General features: G+C 40.1%; 1 protein-coding gene across 5 annotated transcripts in view; it reads left to right on the forward strand.

Moving 5' to 3' along the window:
* Positions 1-23,171, forward strand: part of Pcca (propionyl-CoA carboxylase subunit alpha) — a 306,130-nt gene that overhangs the window by 47,550 nt on the left and 235,409 nt on the right. For 3 of the 5 annotated variants that reach the window (XM_085698173.2, XM_048422204.3, XM_048422205.3), the window contains exon 6: positions 45-98. The exons of the other annotated variants lie outside the window; for them this stretch is intronic. In XM_085698173.2, coding sequence (XP_085554299.1) covers positions 45-98 — 54 coding nt within the window. The remainder of the gene's footprint in view (positions 1-44; positions 99-23,171) is intronic. 5 annotated transcript variants of the gene reach the window in all.

The raw sequence follows: 23,171 nt of genomic DNA on the forward strand, positions 1-23,171 counted from the left end.
ACAACATGGTAACGTTATAAGAACCTTTTCTTTTCATTCCTAAGGTACACCCAGGTTACGGATTCCTGTCAGAAAACAAAGAGTTTGCAAGGTGTTTGGTAAGTCTATAACAAGACAGAAATGATTGCCCTGTTTCAGAAAGCACTGTAGAGATATGAGCTGTTCGTGTTAGACTCCTAAACTATAGAATTCTGATTGATTTACTGAGTCTTTGATAATTGTTAAAAGTGAATGTTTTCATTCTTTAATCTAGGTCCTCATAGTAATTAAAAGAATGGAAAAGAGCCGGTCGGTGGTGGGCGGTGGTGGTGCACACCTTTAGTCCCAGCACTTGCTAGGCAGAGGCAGGTGGGTCTCTGAGTTCAAGGCCAGTCTCTGTATTGCAAGTTGCAGGACAGCCAGGGCTACGCGGAGAAACCATGTCTCAAAAAAAAAAAGGAGTAGAATTAAAGTCATTTATTTCAATCAATTTGTTACACTATTTGACCTTTGAACTTTAAAATTAAAAATTTCAGATTTTGAATATGGGACGGGAGAGAAGGTGGTTATGAGCATATGCTACTATTGCTGAAGACCCAGATTTGATTACTGAAACCCACATTGGGTGACTCTGGCTCCACAGGACGTAACTCTGCCTTCTGACTTCTCTGGACTCTTGTACTCATAGACACACACTCTACACAGACACACATGCATACACGTAATTAAAAAATGAAAATACATTTTTATGTAAATCGGCCACATTGTTCATTGTCCTTCCACAAGCACAGACAGCTTCTAAATGGTCTGAGTGTTGTTTCCATAGCATCTTCCTTACGTAAATGAGCCTCTGTCTGTATCGATCTAATGTTTTAGATATATTTATAATTATGTTCAAGACGACACTGAAACCTAAGGTTTTAGGAACTTAAAACTTTTGTGGTGCTTGGATCAGCTATGTCAGATATTAAATTATCTTATTCTAATATTTTAGGCTTTTTTCCACTTTGTAACTTGTATGTTGTTCTTTGGGGCATTATTTATAAGTGTAGTTTTCAATTTCTAGATGAAACTCAAAACTTTCTAAATTTAAGTTGCAACAGTTATTTAGATTACAGAACTATAGAACTTATATTCAAATGTTCTCATATAGTGTAGTCTTTTATATTTATATTTGTATAAAGTGTTGGAAAACTGTTTTCCATGGGACAAATACAGCTTGCGTTTTTTTTTTTTCTTCCAAGAGAGGGTTTCTCTGTGTGGTTTTGGAGTCTGCTCCAGAACTTGCTCTGTAGACCAGACTGGCCTCGAACTCACAGAGATCTGCCTGCCTCTGTCTCCCAACTGCTGGGATTAAAGGCATGTGCCACCACTGCTTAGCAGCATCCTGCTTTTTATAAATAAAGTTTTATTCAAACTCACTCATGCCCATTTATTTATATATTTGTCTATGGCTGTTTTTGTCCCAGAACAACAGAGATTAGTGGCCTGCCAAGCCCCAAAATATATGTCATATAGCCTTTTTAGAAGTTGGAAATTCCAGGCATAGATGAATGTTTGAACTCAGTAAAGTTAAATGATACGGCCAGTGTGATGGTTATCATCTTAGTTAATGTTTCTATTGCTGTGATCAAGCACTATGACGAAAAAGCAAGTTGGGAGGAAAGGGTTTATCAGGCTCACATGTCAGCATTGCTGTTCATCGCTGAAGGAAGTCAGGACAGGAACTCAAACAGGGCAGGATCCTGGAGTTTAGGAGCTGATGCAGAGGCCATGGAGGATCCTGCTTACTGGCTAGCTTCCCATGGCTTGTGCAGCCCACTTTCTTATAGAACCCAGGTGCAGCAAGCTTTCTGGTCAGACTTCTTGACCCGCCAGCCCACAAATAATGACTTGGAGATTTATTATTATTTATGAAACTTGGCCTTAGCTTAGTCTTTCTTCCAGCTAACTCTTATAATGCAACCTGTCTATATTAATCCACATTCTGCCACATGGCTCTGTTAACCTCTGTTCTGTCCTGTATGTCCAGCTTCTTCAGAGTCTCTGGGGAAATCCATGCACCTAGATGCACCTAGATTCTTTCTCCTCTTCCTCACTCTCTGTCTGGAAGTCCTGCCTAGCTATTGGCCATTTGCCTTTTTATTGCACTAATCACAGCAATACATCAGCACACAGTGCACAAATATCCCACAGCACCAGGGAACAAGCACACGCCATGGGCTGGGCCCACCTCCATTGATGAGAAATGCCTTACAGCTGGATCTCATTCACACATTTCCTCAACTGAGGCTCCTTCTTCTGATGACTCTAGCTTGTGGCAAGGTGACACACAAAACCAGCCAGGACAACCAACTTCTTGTCAACCTGACACACAAATGCATCACTACTATGCCATATCCCTTCCTTTCTTATTCATCCCCAAGATCTCACACTAAAATCATAAATAATTTTAAAAAAATACCACAGTCTTTATCAATTCATACTTATTATAGTCTTAGTCTCTTTAAAATTCCAACCTCTTTAAAAAGTTTAAGTCTTTCAGCTGTGGGCTCCTTTAAAAATCAAAATTGCTTTCTTCAAGAGAGAAGAACTAGGGCACTGTCACAATCTGAAGCAAGCAAAATCAAACTCCAACAGTGTAAATAACTCAATATCCAATTATCTGTGACTCACTCAAGACCTTTTGAACTTGTCTTTGGGTCGCTTCTCTAGCTTTGCCCTCTGCAGCACAATTTTCCTTCTAGGCTCCGGCTGGCTCCACTCCACTGCTGCTACGGTTCTTGGTGGTCTTCCTGTGGCACTAGCATCTCCAGAATGTTGGGATCCCTTGCTGCAGCTGGGCCGCACCTTCACCAACGGCCTCTCCTGGGCTCTCACGGTGCTAATGCTCAGCTGCTCTCTGTGACCCCTTCATATGAAGCCTCCTGGGTGATACTTACACATTACCAAGTCTGGCTGTGAGCACAAGGTACAACCTTGGCCACCTCTGGAACACAGCTTCTACGTTCTCTCAAGAAACACTTCCCAGAAGATTTCCCCTCAGTGATGCTGGTCTCTTCTTAATTACTGCTAATTTCTTAGCTCCAGCCAACCAGCATCAAGTATCCCAGCAAAGCAAATTTTGCTTTACTACTTCTGGTATCTTGTTAACCACAGCTGATTCTTCAGCCCTGGCTATCCAGAACCACAGGATCTTAATTCAAAAAGACAAATGACCCTTTAGCCTTCCCTCTGAAATTTCACAAACCGTGCCTCTGTCTTCTGCATTGCTCTAAAAATTACCTTCCAAGCTTCTACAGAACATCCCACTGAACTCTTAATTCTCAGTGGTTCTTTTAGCCCAAGTCCCAAAGTCCTTCCACAATCTTCCAAGCAACCTATCAGGTCTGTCACAGCAATGCCCATCTACACTGGTACCAATATCTGTGTTTGTAAGCGTTCTCTAGAGTCTTAGAACTTATGGGATGAATCTCTCTTTCTCTCATATATACATATATATATATATATATATATATACACATACACACACACATACACACACACACACACACACACACACATATATATATATATATATATATATATGGGAATTTATTGGAATGATTTACAGACTGAAGTCCAACAATGTCTAGTTGTGAACTGAAAGTCCAAGAAGCTAGTCTCTGCTCAGTCCCACAAGGCTGGGTTTCTCAGCTGGAATGGGTGTGCTGATGAGCCAAGGGCAAGCAGGCAAAGAAGGAACCCTTCCTTCTGTTGTTTGTATATAGGCTTCCAGCTGAAAGTGTGGCCCAGACTAAAGGTGTGCTTTCCATCCTCATGGTCTTGATTAAAGGCATGTGTCTTCTTGCTTCAAAACCCAGATCCTGACTGTGTGCTCCATTTCTGGCTTATAGTTCAACCAAGATATTGTCAAGTTGAAAACCAAGAATAGCCATCACAGTTATTAAAGATACGCCTTTGGCGTTTCTGTCCAAGGCATTTGAGGGCATGAAAATGAGTCAGGTATGACTCCTGCTCCTTGACTTTCACAGCCATGCTTTGAAGAAGAGGGAAGTGATTTCAGATCAGAAAAGAACCATTGTGAGACATCAAATTTACTCTACACCCAGATAAAGCAATGACTTCTGCTTGGGTATTCATTTAGAGAAGGGAGTGTAGAGCAGCCCACTATTCTTACCTCCTCCATTTCCCTTTTCCAACAATGCTCTTCCTCTACCAAGCCGGACTACTTGGTGTGGCCAAGCAGGCTGTTTCTCTCTGTCCCATGCTTGCTTTTCCACGGCACTGTGTGCCTCTTTCTGCCCTTTCCAGCTCAAAGTCCCTGTCTACGTGTTAACTTTTCTTTCTTTCTAATGAGGTGGATATCTTCTCTCAGGTTCTAGAATACTAAAAAAATGAAAAATAAAAACGTTCTTTTTGATATACTATCCTCCATGTTAAGTTAAATTGTTTATGTTTTAACCTCTCACTGCTGAAGACTTGAATTTTTATCAGTCTCTGCTTTCTCTTTTCTGTTGTGATTCCAACACAGTAAGTTCATTGAACGTGAAACATTTTTGAAGATTTAAGATTAAGGGTTAAAAGACATTCAGTCTGCAAAAGAGTTTTCTTCCCACCATAGAAAGATGGGTTTGGACCCCAAACGCTTGGTATTTTCTTTGCTTTGAAAATTTGTAGCTCATAATTAAGGAGCCCTCTTCCTTTTTTGTGTGCATCAGGACAAGATTCATATCTGGCATATAATTTCCCTAACATTAAATATGGTCCCATCAGAGTTTACCATTTAAGATGTGTAGGCAGAAGTTTTCTGTCTCAGCTGCCCAGTACCAAGTAACCACTCTGAGGCTTATATTAATTGCAAATGCTTGGCCAATAGCTAAGGATTTTTACTAATTAGCTCTTACATTTTAACCTATATTCCTTATTTACACTCTGCCATGTGGCAGTACCTTTATTAGCATGGCACGTTCCCTCTCCTGCTTCCTCTGTATCTGACTGGCAACTCTCAACTCTGCCTACAAAGATGCTTTTTAAAGAATATCTGATCTGGGGCTGGAGAGATGGCTCAGCAGTTAAGGGCACTGACTGCTCTTTCAGAGGACCCAGGTTCAATCCCAGCCACCCGCATGGCAGCTAACAATTGTCTGTAGCTTCAAGATCTAACACCCTCACACAGACATGCATATAGGCAAAACACTAATGCATATAAAATAAAATAAGTACATTATTTAGAAAAAGAATGTCTTGTCCTTTTCTATTTTGCTATAGAAACAACACAAAGGGAATTGCTTATAGGTTATGTTGTATTGTGGCAACATTGTTTGTGTGTTTTTTTTTTATACTTGGCTGACTTCCAGTGCCATTGTGGTGGATTGTCACATTGGTGACAATTTTTGTTGAGAAAGACTAACAGATTCTTAATACGGATATTTATGTGTGTATGTGCATGTAATATGTGTGTATGATAGTGTATGGGTGTGTGTGCTGCGGATGGAATCCAGGGCCTTGTGCACATTAGGCAAGTACTCTATTGATAAGCTATACCCTCAGACCCTAATATCTGTATTTTTAACTTGATACTGTGAAGTTCCTGTTTTTGAAGTAATATACCTTATGTTTGGAATTTAATCAAATATGGAGATTTTCATTTATTTTTGGTTTTGTTTATTGTCAAAGACCAATGTATTTTTAATAGAATAAACACTTGTGCTTTTCAATTTAATATGTTTTATGTAATATCTATAGCCGAACTGCTTCAATGTTTTCTGAACACATGATACGTGTTTGTTTTAGGTACTATAAGATTGCTGAGCACAGTGGTATATGCTTTGAATCCTAGCACTTGGCTGGCAGAGGCCAGTGTGTCTCTTTGAATTTGAGGCCAGCCTGGTGTACATGGAGAGTTCTAGGCCAGGGCCACATAATGAGATCAGTCATACAATGAATGCCTGGCATGATGGCCTAATAGGTAACGCACTTGCTGCCAAGCCTAATGATCCAAGTTTGATCCCTGAGACCCACATAGTGGAAAGAGAGAAGCTCCTTCAAATTGTCCTCTGACCTCCATAAGCGTGTGATAGCATGCATACCTCCAAATACACACACACATACTCTCTCACACACACACTAAGTAAATGTTATAGAATAAAAAAATGAGAGCACATAATAGTCCAATTTCCTAATCCATCCAAGTATGTATTTCTATACCTACATAGGGATATAATGTCCCAGTGGCAGAACACTTGATGAGATTATAGCTTTAATCCTAAGTATGGACTCAAACCCTCAAGCATAATTTTTTTAGTTTCACTGAATATATACCTCTGTGTGTATGTGTATGTGTTTGTGTGTGATGTCAGAGGACAACTTCTGGGAGTTGGTTCTCTCCTTCCTCCATGTAGGTTCTGAGGATAGACCTTTGGTAGTCAAGCTTGGAGGTAAATCTCTTTACCTATTGAGCCATTTCATTGGTTCTGAGAATTATTTAGTTCAGTTTATGACAGTGAGATCAGATTATGTGATCTCTACTGTACATGATTTGAATAAAATCATGTCTTTTTGTTATTTTGTTTTGAGACAGGGTCTTACTATCTAGCCTTGGCTGACCTGAACTTGCTATACACCAGGTTGGCTTCAAACTCTTAGAGATCTGACTCTCATGTGCCATCACACACTTATAGACAACCATGCTGTTGGGGTGAGCACCATTGATGAGTTCCTGCCCTGCTGCAGCTCTTGTTCTCTTTGGATTCCTGCTCAGTGTAACCTGTAAGAGGAGAACAAACCCTTCCCTCCCTAAGTTGCTGTTGGTAATGGTGCTTATCACAGCAACAGGAGAAAACCAGTACAGCAACATCATCCTAAACATAGACTGATGCTTGTTGCTGCTGCTGTTAAATCTGTCCACAGACTCGCACAGGCATTGGGGCCAACAATTGGGAGCATGTGCTAATATCCCTCCCCCGTGGTTTTGTATGTAAAAATTTAAGTGATGCAGAAAAAAGAATTATAGTATATATTTACATGCTGAAATATTTTGTTATATTTACTTTTTAATGTCTTTTTCTCTTCCTATATTTATTTATCAACCCCTGCCATTTTTTTTACTTTAAATTGTATGTAATTGTCAGTTCCAGTCTTCAGTTCAGCATTTATTAAAAACAACAATTTAATGCTTGTTTACAGTTGCTTATTTACTTTTGTGGTAAAGAGGCTTTATTGAAATATACTGGTATTCAGTTAAGTATCCCCACAGTAATTTACTCCCCACTTAGGTGCACTCCTAACATCGTAATCACAGGAAATCATAATCAGGAGGAAGGGTGTGTCTTTGAGCTCTAGGGACTCCCACGTGCCCCTGGCTTCTTTCCTTCCTGCCCCTTCCCACGCCTTCCCTCTTCCCTCTAGGCAACTGGGATCTACTTTATGTTGTTGTAGGTTGTTTTGCCTTGCTAGAATTTTATACAGATGGAATCATACGGGATGTGTTCAATTTGGATGAGTTCCCCGTTTTCTTTTTTCTTTTCTTTTTTTTTCTTTTTTCTTTTTTTTTACTCAGCATACTTATTTTGTAATTGATCCATGTTGTAAATACCAGTATGAAATTAATTTGGTCTCGTTTCTGAGTCATATATTTTCCTGTAAGGGTAAGTCAGTTTTACTTGTGACCATTTGTGTATTGCTGGGCATTTGAATGCTTTTCTCGTTTAGCTATTACAAGTGAGCATGCTCAGAACAATTGATTTTTCTGAACACTCACTTTCAGTTGTGTTTGTTCGAATCTGAGTGCTAGGAGGAATAGTTGTACATCTCTACTAGTGGTTGCTCGATATTCTTGCCGTACTTCTGTCTCACCATGTAGTGGTGTTTCATGGTGGTTTTGATTTGAATTTGTTTGATGATTAATGACGTTAGCTGGGTTTATAATGTTGTTGTTGAGTAAATGATATAGAGTTGTTTGCATTCTGACTATCTTTTTTTGGTATGTATCATTGCTAATGTTCTTGCATCATGAGTTTCCTCTTTGCTTTGTCAATGCAACAGACGGTTGTGTCCCAATAGACCCACTGCAAGTTGAAGACACTGTTAGGGAAAAATGAACTGAGTCCATCTAGCTGCCAAACATCATGGTTCAGCAACACAGGACAGTGTAGGCTTCCGTAGACTTCCTGTGTTTCTTCTTGTGGCCCTGGAGGTCAACATCACAACAGGCTTGTTTTACAGGCTGCTAGAGATCAAAAGGCCATGCTTGCAGGCCTTTCCATGGCATGTAGGGGAAGCTTTTCTGAAAAAAAACAAAAACAAAAACAAAAAACAAACAAACAAAAACCCAAAAACCAAAATGCTTTTCATTGTGTGTAGTAAGAGTTTTCTCATTAAGTAAGTCATGGTGAGCTTATGGGTTTTGTTATTGTATTATTTACTTTGGGCTAAAGTAAGAAGTGAATGCTGTATATTGATATTTATATAAATCTTAAAATATAATGACATGGTTTCTGATTCTTGTGCTAAACTTTATGAAATAATCACTGTAGACCACATAGAAAATGGGGCCTGTTTCAACTATAAATATAATTCATTTAAATTTTCCTTAATTTGTTTAAAACTCTTGTCTTTGATTAGAAGAATCAAATAAGATCATCTAATTTGAACATGTATGTCATTTTCCCCTCTCATTAGCATTTCTGACTCATTTGCTTCATACATTATCTGCAGATTTTGGTTGTTCTTCGTTGATAGAAAGGCGGAGGTGCTTTTTAATCCTCTCACATCAGGACTTTCAGTTCTTGCTGTGCTCTCTTTGACAAGAGAAGTTGCTGAGTTAAGATTAGAAATTCAGGAAATCACTGTAGAAAGATCATTTTGAGAATTATCTTGTGTTTTTGTGTTATTAAGCTACTTTTAATTCTGTTTTATAGAACTTTCTTTTAAAATTGATTGTTATTGCTGTATTTGTGTCCAACTCCTAGGTTTAGAATTCAGTAGGAAAGACTTTTCAAGTGAAAGGAGTAAGTTGAAGATTTCATTGGATTAAATGAAGTAACATTAATTATCGCTTTTCCATGTGGCTGGTGATTCTTCCTGGCCAGCCCCACGTTCATTCTAAAATTAAGCTTTTAAGTGCATGCTGTCTAAAAACGGCAAAGAAGCAGAAATAATGAGATGACATTGGGCCTTTGTTTTGGACTGGACTTTATCTAAGAATATTATTAGTTGCAAGGCACTGGTTGGAGATGGTGTTTGGTGTGCTGGCGTTTCAGGGAGAGGGCGTGATTTTCTGTGAGCTGATCTGCCTAGCGTTCCTGTGCTGCCACCGGCTAGGCCGCATGTCTTTCACTCCGTAGCTTGTTGTTTGTAGATGGGAAGAGAAATAAGAGCACATTGTAGGCTAAAAAGAATGTGTTGCGTTTCTTAACCACAATGTTTTATTTATAAGGAATTGTTTTGACTAATTAATAACAACTCTTACATATGTCATTGCTGATAAGAATGCCATAGTTTAGAGAAAATATGTTGAGTGTGAAAGCAGAATTGATTACACCCTTGCACTCATTCTGTGATGATAGAGCATTGCATTAGTGAAGCATAGATGGGCTCAGGGTTTGGAATTAACTTGTAATGACATCATGTTTAGAAGGCTCAGTTGGTTTTAGTACTGCTGAAATAAAAACAAAAGTAGTTTTAAAATAATTGCTGAAGCTGGGTGGTTGATACTTAGGGATCCATTTTAGTATAAAGCCTACTTTTGATTGTGTCTGAAGTTTTTCATTTAAGAAAATTTATAAAAGGAAGCACAGTGTGTTTTCATGTCTTCTGTTCTGGGCTGCCAGACTGGCACAGGAGATGTGAGATTCAGCAGTAACTCATTTTGGACTTGTTCATGCTCTCTTCCATGTCTAGCCCAGGTTGTTTTAGTCATTGGTTTTGATATGTTCCCTGTTGATAAAGATGCAAGTTTCACTTACCTTCAATCTATATGTTCAGGAACAGAGAAAGAGTACAGGGTTTTTGCCATTTTTTTAATTGCTAGTGAACAAAAACCAAAATAACTCAAACAGGATATGCTGTTAAAAGCCTTAGCTCTTTCTACTCAAGGTGTGTCATTATTGACTGAACATTATTACCATTAGAGTGGGAGGAGATACACAAAAGGAAATAGTCCCTATGATGTCAGCTCGTACAGTCAGCGCCCCTCCCCCACCCTGCTGTTTAAAAAGCTTTATGCAGCTGGGCATAGTGATGCATGCTTGGCATTCTAGCACTAAAAAGGAGGCTGAGGCAGGCGGACTGCTGAGAGTTCAAGGCTAACCTGGGCTCTGTGCAGACATAGTGAGACAGTGTCTCTAAGCCTAAGCAAGCAACAACAAATAACAATGACAGAATCCTAGAGTTTAATTTAAAACAGTAAGCCCTGAATCCCAGTGTCCCTTTAAAACCTGCTAGTAAACAGCTGCTGCTGAGAGCTTTCTCCATGCTGTGTTGTTACAATGAGTGCTTGGAGTAGAACAAACAAAGAAAATTATCATCATCTCCAGGGCCAGTTAGTTGCCACATACAAAATATTGGAATTTGATTCATTTGTGTTTTACATATAATAGAATAAATTTTTGAGAAATGTAGTTCTTATTTTTTTCATAGTACCAAAATCTTACTAATTCTTCGGTCTCACAGAATAACCATTAACTCTTGAGGCAGCTGAGAAAAACTGATGTAATAGAATTAGCAGCAGCTTCTATTGATAGTGTATGAGAGTGAGAGAGAGAGAGAGAGAGAGAGAGAGAGAGAGAGAGAGAGAGAGAGAGAGAGAGAAAATTTTCCAGGAATCAAACATGTGAAAAGACTTGAACTCCCCTAGCAAAGGCTTAAAATGTGCGTGTGGAATGCAAAGAGACATCATCTCACTTACCTAGGCTTCTTCCTGGTAGAAGTGGGTAGAGGGCAGGAACACAGAATGCACTGGTGCCATTCCTGAGTGGGAGCCACTGTGCTGCGTCTCAGGTCTGTCAGACCCGCGCAGCTGCCCAGATCTGCCAGGTGCTCTTGACTGAACCCAGCCAGTGAGAAAACACTTGTAGAGCACACCAGGTAAGGCACGTTTTGTGCCCACAGGGAGGCAGAGTAGGCACAAGGATAGGCCTGGTCCCCAAGGCTTGGAGAGAGATCGCGGTCACGTGCCAGTGCAGCTAAGGTTGTATATTCAGGGCTCCACTTGCTTTCCTGGGCTGAACTGTTAAAGGACTGTCCATATCAGGAGAGGCATGGACAAAGCCTGCGCTGTTGTGGACAATGTCTTCTCAATGAAACGCCGCATTCCTGGTACATGCTGTGGGAAAATTTTAGACAAGATGGTAGCTTTCTGATGTGGGTGTTGGGAACTGAACCCTGGTTCTCTGTTAGAGTAGTAAGTGCGCTTAACTGCTGAGCAATCTCTCCAGCTCCGTGTTTCATGGATCCTAGCTGAAGCTGACCACATGTACAGTAGTGTTTTGCAAAATGATTTCAGCCACTGCAATGTGAAAATTTCCTGCTTGTCTCTGATTCCTGAGAGTGGCAGCAGTGTTGTGTTACTGTTCTGCAGCCAGTTTTAATTGATGTTGAATCATGCACACAGGGTAAATAAAAAGGTTGCAGGCATCTAGTGAGCGTTTCCCTTTAATGTGCTCATTAGCGGTGGCAAGCCCAGGTTTCAGCACATGTCACTCATTTAAATTCCATTGCTCGAGCTGCTCCGTTCTGCAGTAGCTTCTAAGGATAGTGAATGTATACTGGGAATAAACAGAGCAGAGGAGCTGAGAGCCGTGGAGGATCTCTGAGTGGCCATGCAGGAAGCAGGCTGACTCCTGCTCCAGTCTCACCTCTCTCTCTCCTCCTCCCCAAATGCTTTCACGTGCCAGGCTTTCTGTGAAGCCAGAATACTGTTTACTACACATGGGGCTTTGAACCTGCCCTGGATCCTCCTGCTTCCAAGCTATTCAGCTCAGCTGACTGTTTCCAAAGTTGATGGCTTGCTAGGCTTTGAATCTCATAGGTTTTAGATGAATGCTTGGGATCATTGTGGAAATTATTTTTGGGACTCACCCTGCTATATGCTGATAGCTGTTGGAAGCTCGCAAGGTCAGTAAAGAACTGGCTTCCAAGGCTGTGGTCTATGTCATTGGATATGGGGATAGGTTGCTTACTGATGTCTTGAAACTCTGTATTAAAAACTTGATATTTTATAATGGAGTATTTTTGAGACATGGGCTTTTATTACAGGTTACTTTGTGACAAGATGGAGCAGTGTGAGAATTCACTAGCCCATCTGGCTTCAGAACATTATGATTTTTAAATATATTTTAAATTAATTTACGGTCAGAACTTAGACTTATTACAAGAAAGTGAGTTTTAATGTTATCAGTTAAGTATATGTGTATGCATCATGCTTTGTCTATGTATCTGTGTACTTATTGTTGCAGCATTGGCCCAAACATCCAATTTAAGAAATTTGTTCAGGGACTAGGTAGACAGCTCAGTGATTAAGAGCTCTTATTGCTTGGCCAAGGACCTGGGTTCAGATCCTAGCGCCCACATTGGGCAGCTCACTACTGTCTTCAATTCTAGTTCCAAGGGTTCTGACATCTTCTTCTGGCTTCCACAGGAGCCTGCATGCACACGGTGTACATATAAGTAGGCACGCACACATATACATAAAATGGAAATAAATCTAAACAAAAAAACTTGTTTGGAACTCATGATTAGAGTCTGAAGTCAGCGAATTTGTACCTGACAGTACTGAAGAGTCTATATTCAAGTCAGATGTTGACCAGACATGTGGTTTGCCCTTGGGTCATTTTCTGAAGGCAAGATCATTAGTCTTTATGTTAGCTTTTGCTGGGAAAGCTTTTATAGTTGAACAATGTGCTTTGCAAAGTTTCTGTATGAGAGAAGATAAAACTGAAGATCTTGAGAATATTAGTTTATTAATGTTTTGACCATGCAACCTTTGTAAAACTGTGACAGTGAATTTGACTTCGATGACCACTTGAAACGATTCACTTTGGTTCCTTGCCAGATAAAGTCACACGAGTTAAAGTATTTAACTGTCCAAACTGTCATCTGTGTTCGTTCTGTGTCCACATTGTGTTAAAAAAGAAATGGTAAGTTTCTCAGTCAGTTAGAATTAAAAGAGACATCTGCTTTTAATTGGCGTTTTATTTTCTTCCAAGTCAGTAAAAATTTGGTAAGACATGAATTATCAAATTCTGCAGTGCTAAGCAACTTGTCAGTTGTCAGTAAGAGCTACTTCCAGCAGCTGTACAGATGGGAGAAGTTAGGGTGCTGACTCATCTAACAGAGTTCTGATTGCAGGTTTGGAGGGCTAAGGTGATGGAGCCATGACCTCTCTGCAGTGTCAGCTCCAGACCGTGAGTCCCCGGCAGGTCGCTTGCAGAATGAGTGTTTGGCTAGGATTAGGGTAATAGGTTACACGAGGCTTCTTCTGCTTCTGCAGTTGATTGCTTTTTAGTAAATGTGCAATTAAATTCCTTGTGGTAAAAGGTTGAGCCATCTGAAAGTGAGCTTCAAGTTTTTTTCTGATACACATGGCCTTCCTGTGTTGAGGAGGTACCGTCTGACTTCTGGAATGGGAAGGTTTACATTGCCGCTGTTGGAAAAGAAAATGATTATTTCTGTTTTTACCACTTACACACATCAAATGTAAGGATAAAGGACTTGGTTCCCTTGAGACTTCAGACATTTTTAGAACTGAGAAACACTGAAAATATTGCTGTCATATGGATTACATTCTAGTTTTCTAGTTATCAAAACTAGAACATAACAAAAAAAGCCTGTTTAAAGTCTTTGAAAATTCACCTTGAAAAGAGCCATTATAACTCTCCTACTTGGTATGAGACTGGAGTCTCCCTTTTCATGTTGAATGGTGTTATGTGTTTGAGGTTAGAGTCATGTTTTAAAGGTGGTTTGGTCTTGTATCAACTTTTCTTCAATTAGTCTTTCAGTATTAATGAACTTCAGTTAAAGTGAGATTTTTCTTTTCTGTATGTGTGAATACCCTATGAGTATGCTATGTAATGATACATTTTGCCACCAGGAAAATTATTGGGTTATGTAATTTGGTTGCAGAAATCTGTGCCAGCTGGGTAGTGGTGGTGGTGCACACCTCTAATCCCAGAACTTGGGAGGCAGAGGCAGCCTGATCTACAAAGTGAGTTCCAGGACAGCCAGAGACCTTGACTCAAAAACAAAACAAAACAAAACAAAAACAAAAACTCAAAAAACAAACAAAAAACAAAAACAAACTGTGCTATCTGTTTAATAGAGGTGATAGGGGTTTTATTTTAACTTATTTATTTTAGTTTTATTTTAGCATTAAAAAAGGTAAGTGCTTGGCAAATAAACCCAATATTGGATGTATGATTGGTAAGTGGCATATTAAATATAAGGGCCAAATTGAGTTGTTTTTACACAGTTAGGAAAACAAGTGAAATACACTAAATTTAGACCTTGTAGTTAAACTGTACAGAACACGTTTCCTTGTCGTTTCAATACTTGATAATGTTAAGGCTCATTGCCCCTGTACATTTTTCAAATGGATGTGCTTCTCAATACATAAGGACTTAATTTACTCCCTGCCAACAAGCCCCAAGGGGATTTTAATAATGGCGGCTGTGGACTACAGACTTGTGCCTCAGTGCTGGCTGCAGCTGCTGATGCTGTGAGCACCAAGCGGGAGGAGGGGGTTCTCATGGCAATTCTGTACTAGCACTGGGGTGGGTGGTTTTGTTTTGGATCCAGAGTATCTTTTATCTAAGACATTTTTTTCTTTGAACCATATTTTAATGCTTCTTTATTAAAAATAATTTGTATACAAAGCCATATTTCTTTTAATTTAAACTTGTTTTTGTATGAGTTTATTATATAAGTATATAATAAAATTAATAAAGTTAAATATTTGTACCTTAAGAGCCCTATTACATTAGTTACTACTTCTGTTGATAGGTTTGGTCTTATAAGTAAATCCAATCTATATGCTTATGAATAATACTAGTGAAATATGTATTCTCTGGAGTCAGGTGCTCACAATGACTTCTATACCTGCCTTCCATGGTGCTGTGCTCTCACTTGAGAAGCAGGTGGCAGCTGTGTTTCCCTACAAGAAGATTGAAACTGGCGGTTGGTATTTGAATTTCCATGCAGGTGGCCATTCTGATGGCACTTTTGGTCTTGTAGGGCAGTGCGGGCCTACTGTCCTGGGTTTCAACTCAGTTTAGTCAGGAACACTTGACTTTCTACTTCGCCTTCTTCTGCATGTAATTCCAGTTATTGAATTGCCGTGTTTCTTCATTGTATCGTCTTGACACTGTAGTGATCTACTGGATTAGGATTACTGCCTGACCTGAGACAGTGTGGTTTGAGTGAAAACGGCCCTCAACAGGCACACTGGGAGTGGCACTGTTAGGAGGTGTGGACTTGATGGAGGAAATGTGTCACTGAGGGTGGGCTTTGAGGTTTCAGAAGCCAGGCCCAGTGTGACTCTCTCTGCTTGCTGCCTGCTGATCCAGACGCAGAGCTCTCTGCTACTTCTTCAGCACCATAACTGCCTGAGTACCACTGTGCTCCCCACTACGATGACAATGGATTAAACCTCTGACCTGTAAGCCAGCCCCAGTTAAATATTTTCCTTTATAAGAGCTGCCGTGGTCATGGTGTCTCTTCACTGCAATAGAAACCCTAAGACAGACTAATGATCTGTAGAAGGGGCTCGCCAATGATGTGAGTGTGTGTGTGTGTGTGTGTGTGTGTGTGTGTGTACATGTGCATATGTGTGTGAAGTGAGGATTGGGATAGGGCAGAGTTAGAGTGGGTAGCAGTGGTGGAGAAGGTTGGGGACGGGTCAGTGATGGAGAAGGCTGGAGATGGGTCAGTGATGGAAAAGATTGGAGATGGGTCAGTGATGGAGAAGGTTGGGGATGGGTCAGTGATGGAGAAGGTTGGGGATGGGTCAGTGGTAGAGAATGTTGGAGATGGGTCAGTGATGGAGAAGGCTTGAGATGGGTCAGTGATGGAGAAGGTTGGGGATGGGTCAGTGATGGACAAGGTTGGAGATGGGTCAGTGATGGAAAAGGTTGGGGATGGGTCAGTGATGGAGAAGGCTGGAGATGGGTCAGTGATGGAGAAGGTTGGGGATGGGTCAGTGATGGAGAAGGTTGGGGATGGGTCAGTGGTGGACAAGGTTGGAGATGGGTCAGTGATGGAGAAGGTTGGGGATGGGTCAGTGGTGGACAAGGTTGGAGATGGGTCAGTGATGGACAAGATTGGAGATGGGTCAGTGATGGAGAAGGATGAAGATGGGTCAGTGATGGACAAGGCTGGAGATGGGTCAGTGAAGATGGAGAAGGTTGGAGATGGGTCAGTGGTGGAGAAGGGTCAGTGATGGAGAAAGTTGGGGATGGGTCAGTGGTTGATAAGGTTGGAGATGGGTCAGTGGTGGAGAAGGTTTGGGATGGGTCAGTGGTGGAGAAGGTTGGGGATGGGTCAGTGGTTGATAAGTTTGGAGATGGGTCAGCAGTGGAGAAGGTTGGAGATGAGGCAGCAGTGGTGGTTGATATGGGTGTGCAGGAAAAACACCCATACACTTTAAAAATAAAATAGAGGTCAGAATTCATTATTTGAGAGCACTTATGTGTGGGTTTTATATTTTCATTCTTTCTATAATTATCACTTGTGTTGACTCTGGGGATAGAAAGAGCTTTCAGTTACTAATCTTTAGTTAAAAGTTTTAGAAACACATGACTTTAAATACAGCAACTGTGCTTATTATAGGACCAGTGCTGGGCCAGTGACCTGACTTGGTGATACTGCTGACAGCCACAATTGTTGGTATTTAGTTCATGGGATTTGAGGAATCTAAGAAGACAAGAATAGCTCGGCTTGAGGAAAGCTCTGGAAACAGAACAGTCAGCTGTTAATACACATTAGCATCCATGTTTATGGTCTTTTTTCATTTTCTTTCAGAAAGAAGCTTACTATGTAGCTCTGGCTGGCCTGGAACATACTGTGCAAACCAGGCTGTCTTTGTATTTGATGGGGCTGGAATTCAGGTAGATGCCACATTTCCTGCTCTTAACGATGACACTTTCTTTTATGCAAGGATGAAGTTAAGATGTTTGATATGAAGAGTCTCTTGACCTGGGCAGTGTGAGGAATCGGCACCATCTGTCATGGTTTTGAAAGGCTAGGTCATGGTAATGACTAAAGTACTTTGCTGAGATTAGTATTTATCCTTACTAGTAGTTGATAGAACATAATGATCACTTGAGTAGATATGAAGCTTACTTGTTTTTTCGTCATTTACAAGGCTCAACTTTAACGAAGGGAGAAGATTGCTTTCTAAAATCTTGTTTAAGCAGAAGGTTAGTATAGCAAAGGTATGTGTGTGAGTGAATGTGTGTGAGATAGATAGATAGATAGATAGATAGATAGAATGAGATAGAAATAGATAGAATGATAGATATAAATAGATAGAATGATAGAAATAGATAGAATGATAGATAGAAATAGATAGAATGATAGATAGAAATAGATAGATAGATAGATAGATAGATAGATAGATAGATAGATAGATAGATAGATAGGTAGAATATGCCATGGTGTATATGTTGAGATCAGAAGACAACTTACTTTTTGGAGTTACGTTCTCTTTTCACCTTTAAGTGGGTTCAGGGATCAAGTTTGGGTCATCAGGCTTATGTGACAAGTTTTTTAATGAGCTGAACCATCTATCTGGTTGTACCTTTTGAGAAAGAGAAATTCCAGGTGATCTGAACATACTGAATTATAACAATACTTAATATTAATTGAAGGGGTAACTTCTTAGAAGTGAGTGTTTAGGGAATTTGTGTCTGGGAGAGAATCATCTTTGTCTTGTATCTGCACAGTTGATAGTTGAACTTGGGAGATGGTGGGTTCACACAGAAGAGAGATTATCACATACAGCTTGAGTTGAGTTAGCTAAAAAAATTTCCACCCACTTTTGTTTTATTCTTTATGCCATTACTGAGTTTTTTCATAGGGTTTCCTAACTCCAGTACCACACTCAAGCTTCATGGTCACTTATTGTTTGTACATTGTCTTCTTGTAGGTTTGTGTGCTGAACAAGGGCAATGATGCATCTGTGTTCGTTTGTTCGTTCGTTTCATCCCTCCTTCCTTCCTGTCTCTCTTTTGTGTGTGTGTGTGTGTGTGTGTGTGTGTGTGTGTGTGTGATCAAATCACTAGGATTAGCATGGCCCTGGCATGAATAAGTCCTTGGCTGCTCTTGGTTGATGAATAAATGATGACTTTAATTAACTTGATATTGAAGAAGTCTAAAGTTGAAATCTCATTATTGTAGCCCTTGGTAAAGAAAGAGGAAGTCCTTATAAGTGAGCAGTGGTTGTATGTTGCCCTTTACTCTTCCCCTGGAAAACGTTTTTCGTATTGTGGGACTGTGCTTTGCTTATATACTTAAGATCTTTGTTTATGTTCTCATGCTTCTTTTACAAATCCTGTCTGTCTTTTCTCTCTAAAATGTCATCTCTTTTTGTCAAGTGTTCCTTGATTTTCTGTTGGCCATGTCTGGTATTTAATTTCTAGTGTTCTGACTACCCTTTTTACCCTGAGTTTTTATTGGTTGCTATGCACATTGTTCTATTAGGTTATGAACTCTTTGTGTGAAAGTTCTGTCTAAGCCATAGAGTGTTCATAATGCAAAAGGGCACTAACCTAGTGGGATGCTAGGGTAATAGGTGTGTGTAAATCTGGGCAGGGCACACAGGGCCACCTGATGTTTGCTTGCTTCCCTGTGATCAGCTTGTGACCTTTAGCTTCTTGCATAATTGCTTGCCACTCTACCAGTTGGCAAACAGGTTTAGATGGTATGACAAGGTGCAAAGTCAGAGATAAGAACATTGATTTGTGGCTGTGTTTTGGTCTGTCATTTCGTCAGGCTAGTGGACCATGGTAGCTGTTTCATCTCATAGATTGTCCTTTTCTTGATTGAGTGGAGGCCATCACTGGTGCTACAATTTTACCTCCCTTCCTTTTTATCTAAGATGGAATGTCAAAGATTTCCTTAGATGAATCATTACTATGATTCTAGAGTAAACCTCATGCAAATTAGAATCCGATGAATGAAATATTATCTGTGTAAAATGGTTTTGGGGCAAAACCAGCCTCAGAACAGCCCCATGTATATAAATACAAATCTGGATGTGGTGGCAGACCTACTACAGTACCCCTACTCCCTGCCCTGGAAGGAAAATGCAGAAAGATCAGTAGTTCAAGGCCATCCTCAGTTTCATGGCAAATTTGAGGCCAAAGATAACCCACCTCAACAACAGTTACTAAATAAATATTGTAGTTCTTGTTAGTAGCATTATAACCCCCTAACTTAAAGTAAATTACCCATCTAACAGATTATCTCAGCCTGAATCATGCTTCTATGTCTCTGTATTATTTTGGCTTCACTATATCTTTGTTACTGAACAGAATAAAGAACGAAAGTATTGAATGTGTATTCTTTCAGTGTGAGGAATTACCATGCTGTTGCCGAGAGCAGTTAACTACAAAGCTGGATCTCTCCCAGTTTACCATTCCACCCAACACCCAAAGCGAGCCTTGCCGTTAGGCTGTACCACAGCTGCAGTGCAGCAGCTGTGCAGCAAGGGGAGCGTCACTACCACAGCTAGAGAGTGAACACGTTCACACCATGATCTCATTTTCATCCAGCAGTGGTAGTGAAAACTTGAGGTGTTTTGGAAAGTAGTAAGTTAAGCAAGGTGTGTGGAGGAAAAGTGATATGGAGCAAATTTAAAGGAAATTTAGGAATGTTTTCAAAGGAACCAGGAAGCATAAACAGCAGAGACTGGAATTGACTATTTGAAAGCTATAAAGTGGAATTTGATATCTGAAGTCTGAACTGACGACCAAAAGGTCTCTCATTTGTCTCCTGTGCCCTGGCCTCTCTGCCTGGCCATCAGCTCCTGATATTAATGTGACGAACACCCTTGCCCACATCTCTTATGCAATCAAAGTGCTGTCAGATCCTGATTTTTGTAAAATTGCTCACCCACATTCATAGCTTTAAGTTACATTCTGAAATTAAACTAGAAAAAATAATTTTTTACTAAATAGCAACAATAATTTCTATATTCCTGGGCAGTAAAAATAATCGAACCAAGGAAATCTGAAAAAATCTCATTTTAAATATTGAAACTGAAGAACAATGCCTGTTTTCTATGAGGTATGAAAGGAAGAAATGACAGTTTCAAACTCAGTAATTCTTAGAACCAGTCTGCATGAGGAGGAGCTCAGCATCACATATGGGTGATAAATGTGAAGCTGTTCACTTCTGTTTCCTCATCTTTAAAGAAAACCATTTGCATTTCTAATTATACATTAAATTAAGGCTTTGTCACTATTACACTATAGAATGAAAGTAAACACAATTTCTTAAAAATGCCAGGTAGATATATGATACAACGAATCATTTCATACAAGGTTGGAGTGTGATTGTCAATTGTGAATAGGTATGACCCCCAAGACTCATATGTTTGGATGTGTGGCCCATAGGGAGTGTCACTATTAGGAAGTGTGGCCTTGTTGGAGGAAGTGTGTCACTGTGGAGTGGGCTTTGAGGACTCCTGCTGCCCGCGGATCAATATGTAGAACTCCCAGCTCCTTCTCCAGCAGCACATCTGCCTGTACACCGCTGTGTCCCGTCATGATGACAACAAACTAACCTTTTGAAGCTGTAAGCCAGCCCCAATTAAACGTTTTCCTTTGTAAGAGTTGCCATGGCTACGGCGTCTCTTTACATCAATAGAAATCCCAACTAAGACACCAATATTTATGAATATATTGTCTATAGTGCTCCAATATTAAACTGGAATCCTTTTCAAAGATGGAGGTCAAAAATCACCCCACAGTCTGATGTTTTGTTAACTTTAACTTTTTTTATATCTTGGGGATACGATCTCTATTGTTTCTCTTAGATTCTTGCTAGTACAAGCAGGTTCTCATGATAGAGGAGGTCTGTGGAATCTTAATCTTAGAGACCTTACTGTTTTCTAACATGACACCTTCATCTCAGGGAAGAGGAAATGTTTCATTCCTGTCCTTAAGCATTAGGAACACTGTGCATCCTTCAGCTGGAAATGTTACTGTGGTTATGTTTTTCATAGAGAAAAAAGATTTACAGCCCCACTCAGGTTTATGCTAAGTCCTTGCATTTCAGCATCCTGATGTGCCAAGTGTAGGCTGGTGAAGTTGAACTACAGAACCTCTTTCTTTCTTCTTCCCTTGAAGAAAGTGCTGATTAGGGAAATGAAGATAAGGAAGTAGATACGCACAAAGGGGATGACAAAAGTCTTTGACAAGTTCTAGAATAATTCCAATTTAACTGTGAAGATGGTGGTTTGAATTTAAAAATATATTTTTCCATAATTTTAAGTCCCAAAGTAAAAATACTCAGAAGTTTAGAATTTGTTTAAATGCTTTTTAAAATTAAAATAAAAAATACTGAGAGTCTCTTGTTTTTTCTAAGCATCTTTCTTAAAACTTCAAAACATTCAATAAAGGAAACGTAATGGTTTTCTGACTTAATAGTAGCTGGAAAATAGAACTGGAACCTGTCTCATTGCCAAGTACTAGGAATGGAGTGCTCCCTTGCTGCTGTATGTCCTCCCCACCATGTGTGAAGAACGTGGAGTATAGTTAACTGTATTCCTTAGCATGTGCGGGGCCAGGAATCTGACTTCTGCCAGTGGCTGAAGTGGAGAAAGCAAAAGCTACCATGCTTCTTTCCCCTTAACTAAACACTGTGCGCAGCCATCATCTGGAAGTAATATTTCTCCTTGAGCACATCGTGCCAAGTAGACACTTAATACAGACAATACATTAGACTAAATGAAATCCAGATCCCACCAATATTGAGAGAGAAAGAAGACCTGGCTTCCTTTACTTGCACTGTTAACATACAGTATTATGTAATTGAAATGTAGTTGGTAAGGGCGCCATGAGGTTTCAGCAGAATATACAGTTAGGGAGCATCCCAAACAATCTCAGAAAATCTGAGCTCTTATTTTGATTTAGAGATTTAAAGTAGAACGTTAGCCTTGCTGCAGCAATGGAGCTTCATTCTTATCAGTGCCGGGAGAGTTAATTGGTGTTCGTCTTCAATAGTTCTAGTCATGTTTGTCACCTTGCAGGCTCCCTCACAGGACTGGTACTGGTACTGTTCCACCACAAACAAGTCCCCTAGGAATGTCCCTCCCTTCTGCTTGCTTAAGTGTTTGGCTTACCTTTTATTTGCAATGATTATTTGAGAAAGGACACAGAGTTCAGGCTGAAAACCTTTACTAAGAAGATCTTAGCAAGCCTGCCTTCTCTCTCTCGCACAATGCTCAGCATTGCCTAGAATTTTTTTATGGCATGAAACTGAATTGTTCTTTTGCTTTTAAGTTAAATGTAAATAACAACAAAAACAACAACCAAACAGAAACAAAACTCATCTTACAGTGTGGCGGTTTAGAAGGAGGCTGGAAGAGCGTATACAACACTTTCAGGGTCAGCCTGGTCTACGATGAGAGTCTAGGTGATCCAGGGCTACAAACCAAAAACTCCAACCCAAACCAGACCATCTCCCCAAAATCTGAGTAACACTACAGAGAAGTACCAGAGTACCTTGCTGAAAACAGAAAGTGTTTGCATCCCATAACAAATCTCTTAGCAGGCTGTTTTTACCACACTTTGAGCACAACAACATACTATTACCAGACTTGATGACATGTGGCTCTTTGCACTCAGCATGCCATGTGGTAGAGTTTGCTGCATGAGAATACAGTGGGAGCAGCAACAGGGAGAGGAGAAAAGGATGGTGGGTTCTCCACTGTTCGCTGCTCTGACACTTACTGGACACCATGTAGCTTCTCAGAGTCCATTCCCAGCTTGTAGCACAGGTAGCTAGGGTACCATTTTTGTCAGACCAGAGAATGAGCACAGTGACAGTAGCTCATCTCATAGTATAATACTCATGCAATGAGAGGATGCTTTGGCTAAAAGCTTGTGTATTTGTGTGTGTGTTGTACATATGTGTCTGTGGGGTGTGTGTGTGTGTGTGTGTGTGTGTGTGATGCATCATGTGTATGTGTG

The sequence above is a fragment of the Myodes glareolus genome, chromosome 12 (assembly GCF_982192425.1).
Source record: "Myodes glareolus chromosome 12, mMyoGla1.1, whole genome shotgun sequence".
Taxonomy (NCBI): Eukaryota; Metazoa; Chordata; class Mammalia; order Rodentia; family Cricetidae; genus Myodes; species Myodes glareolus.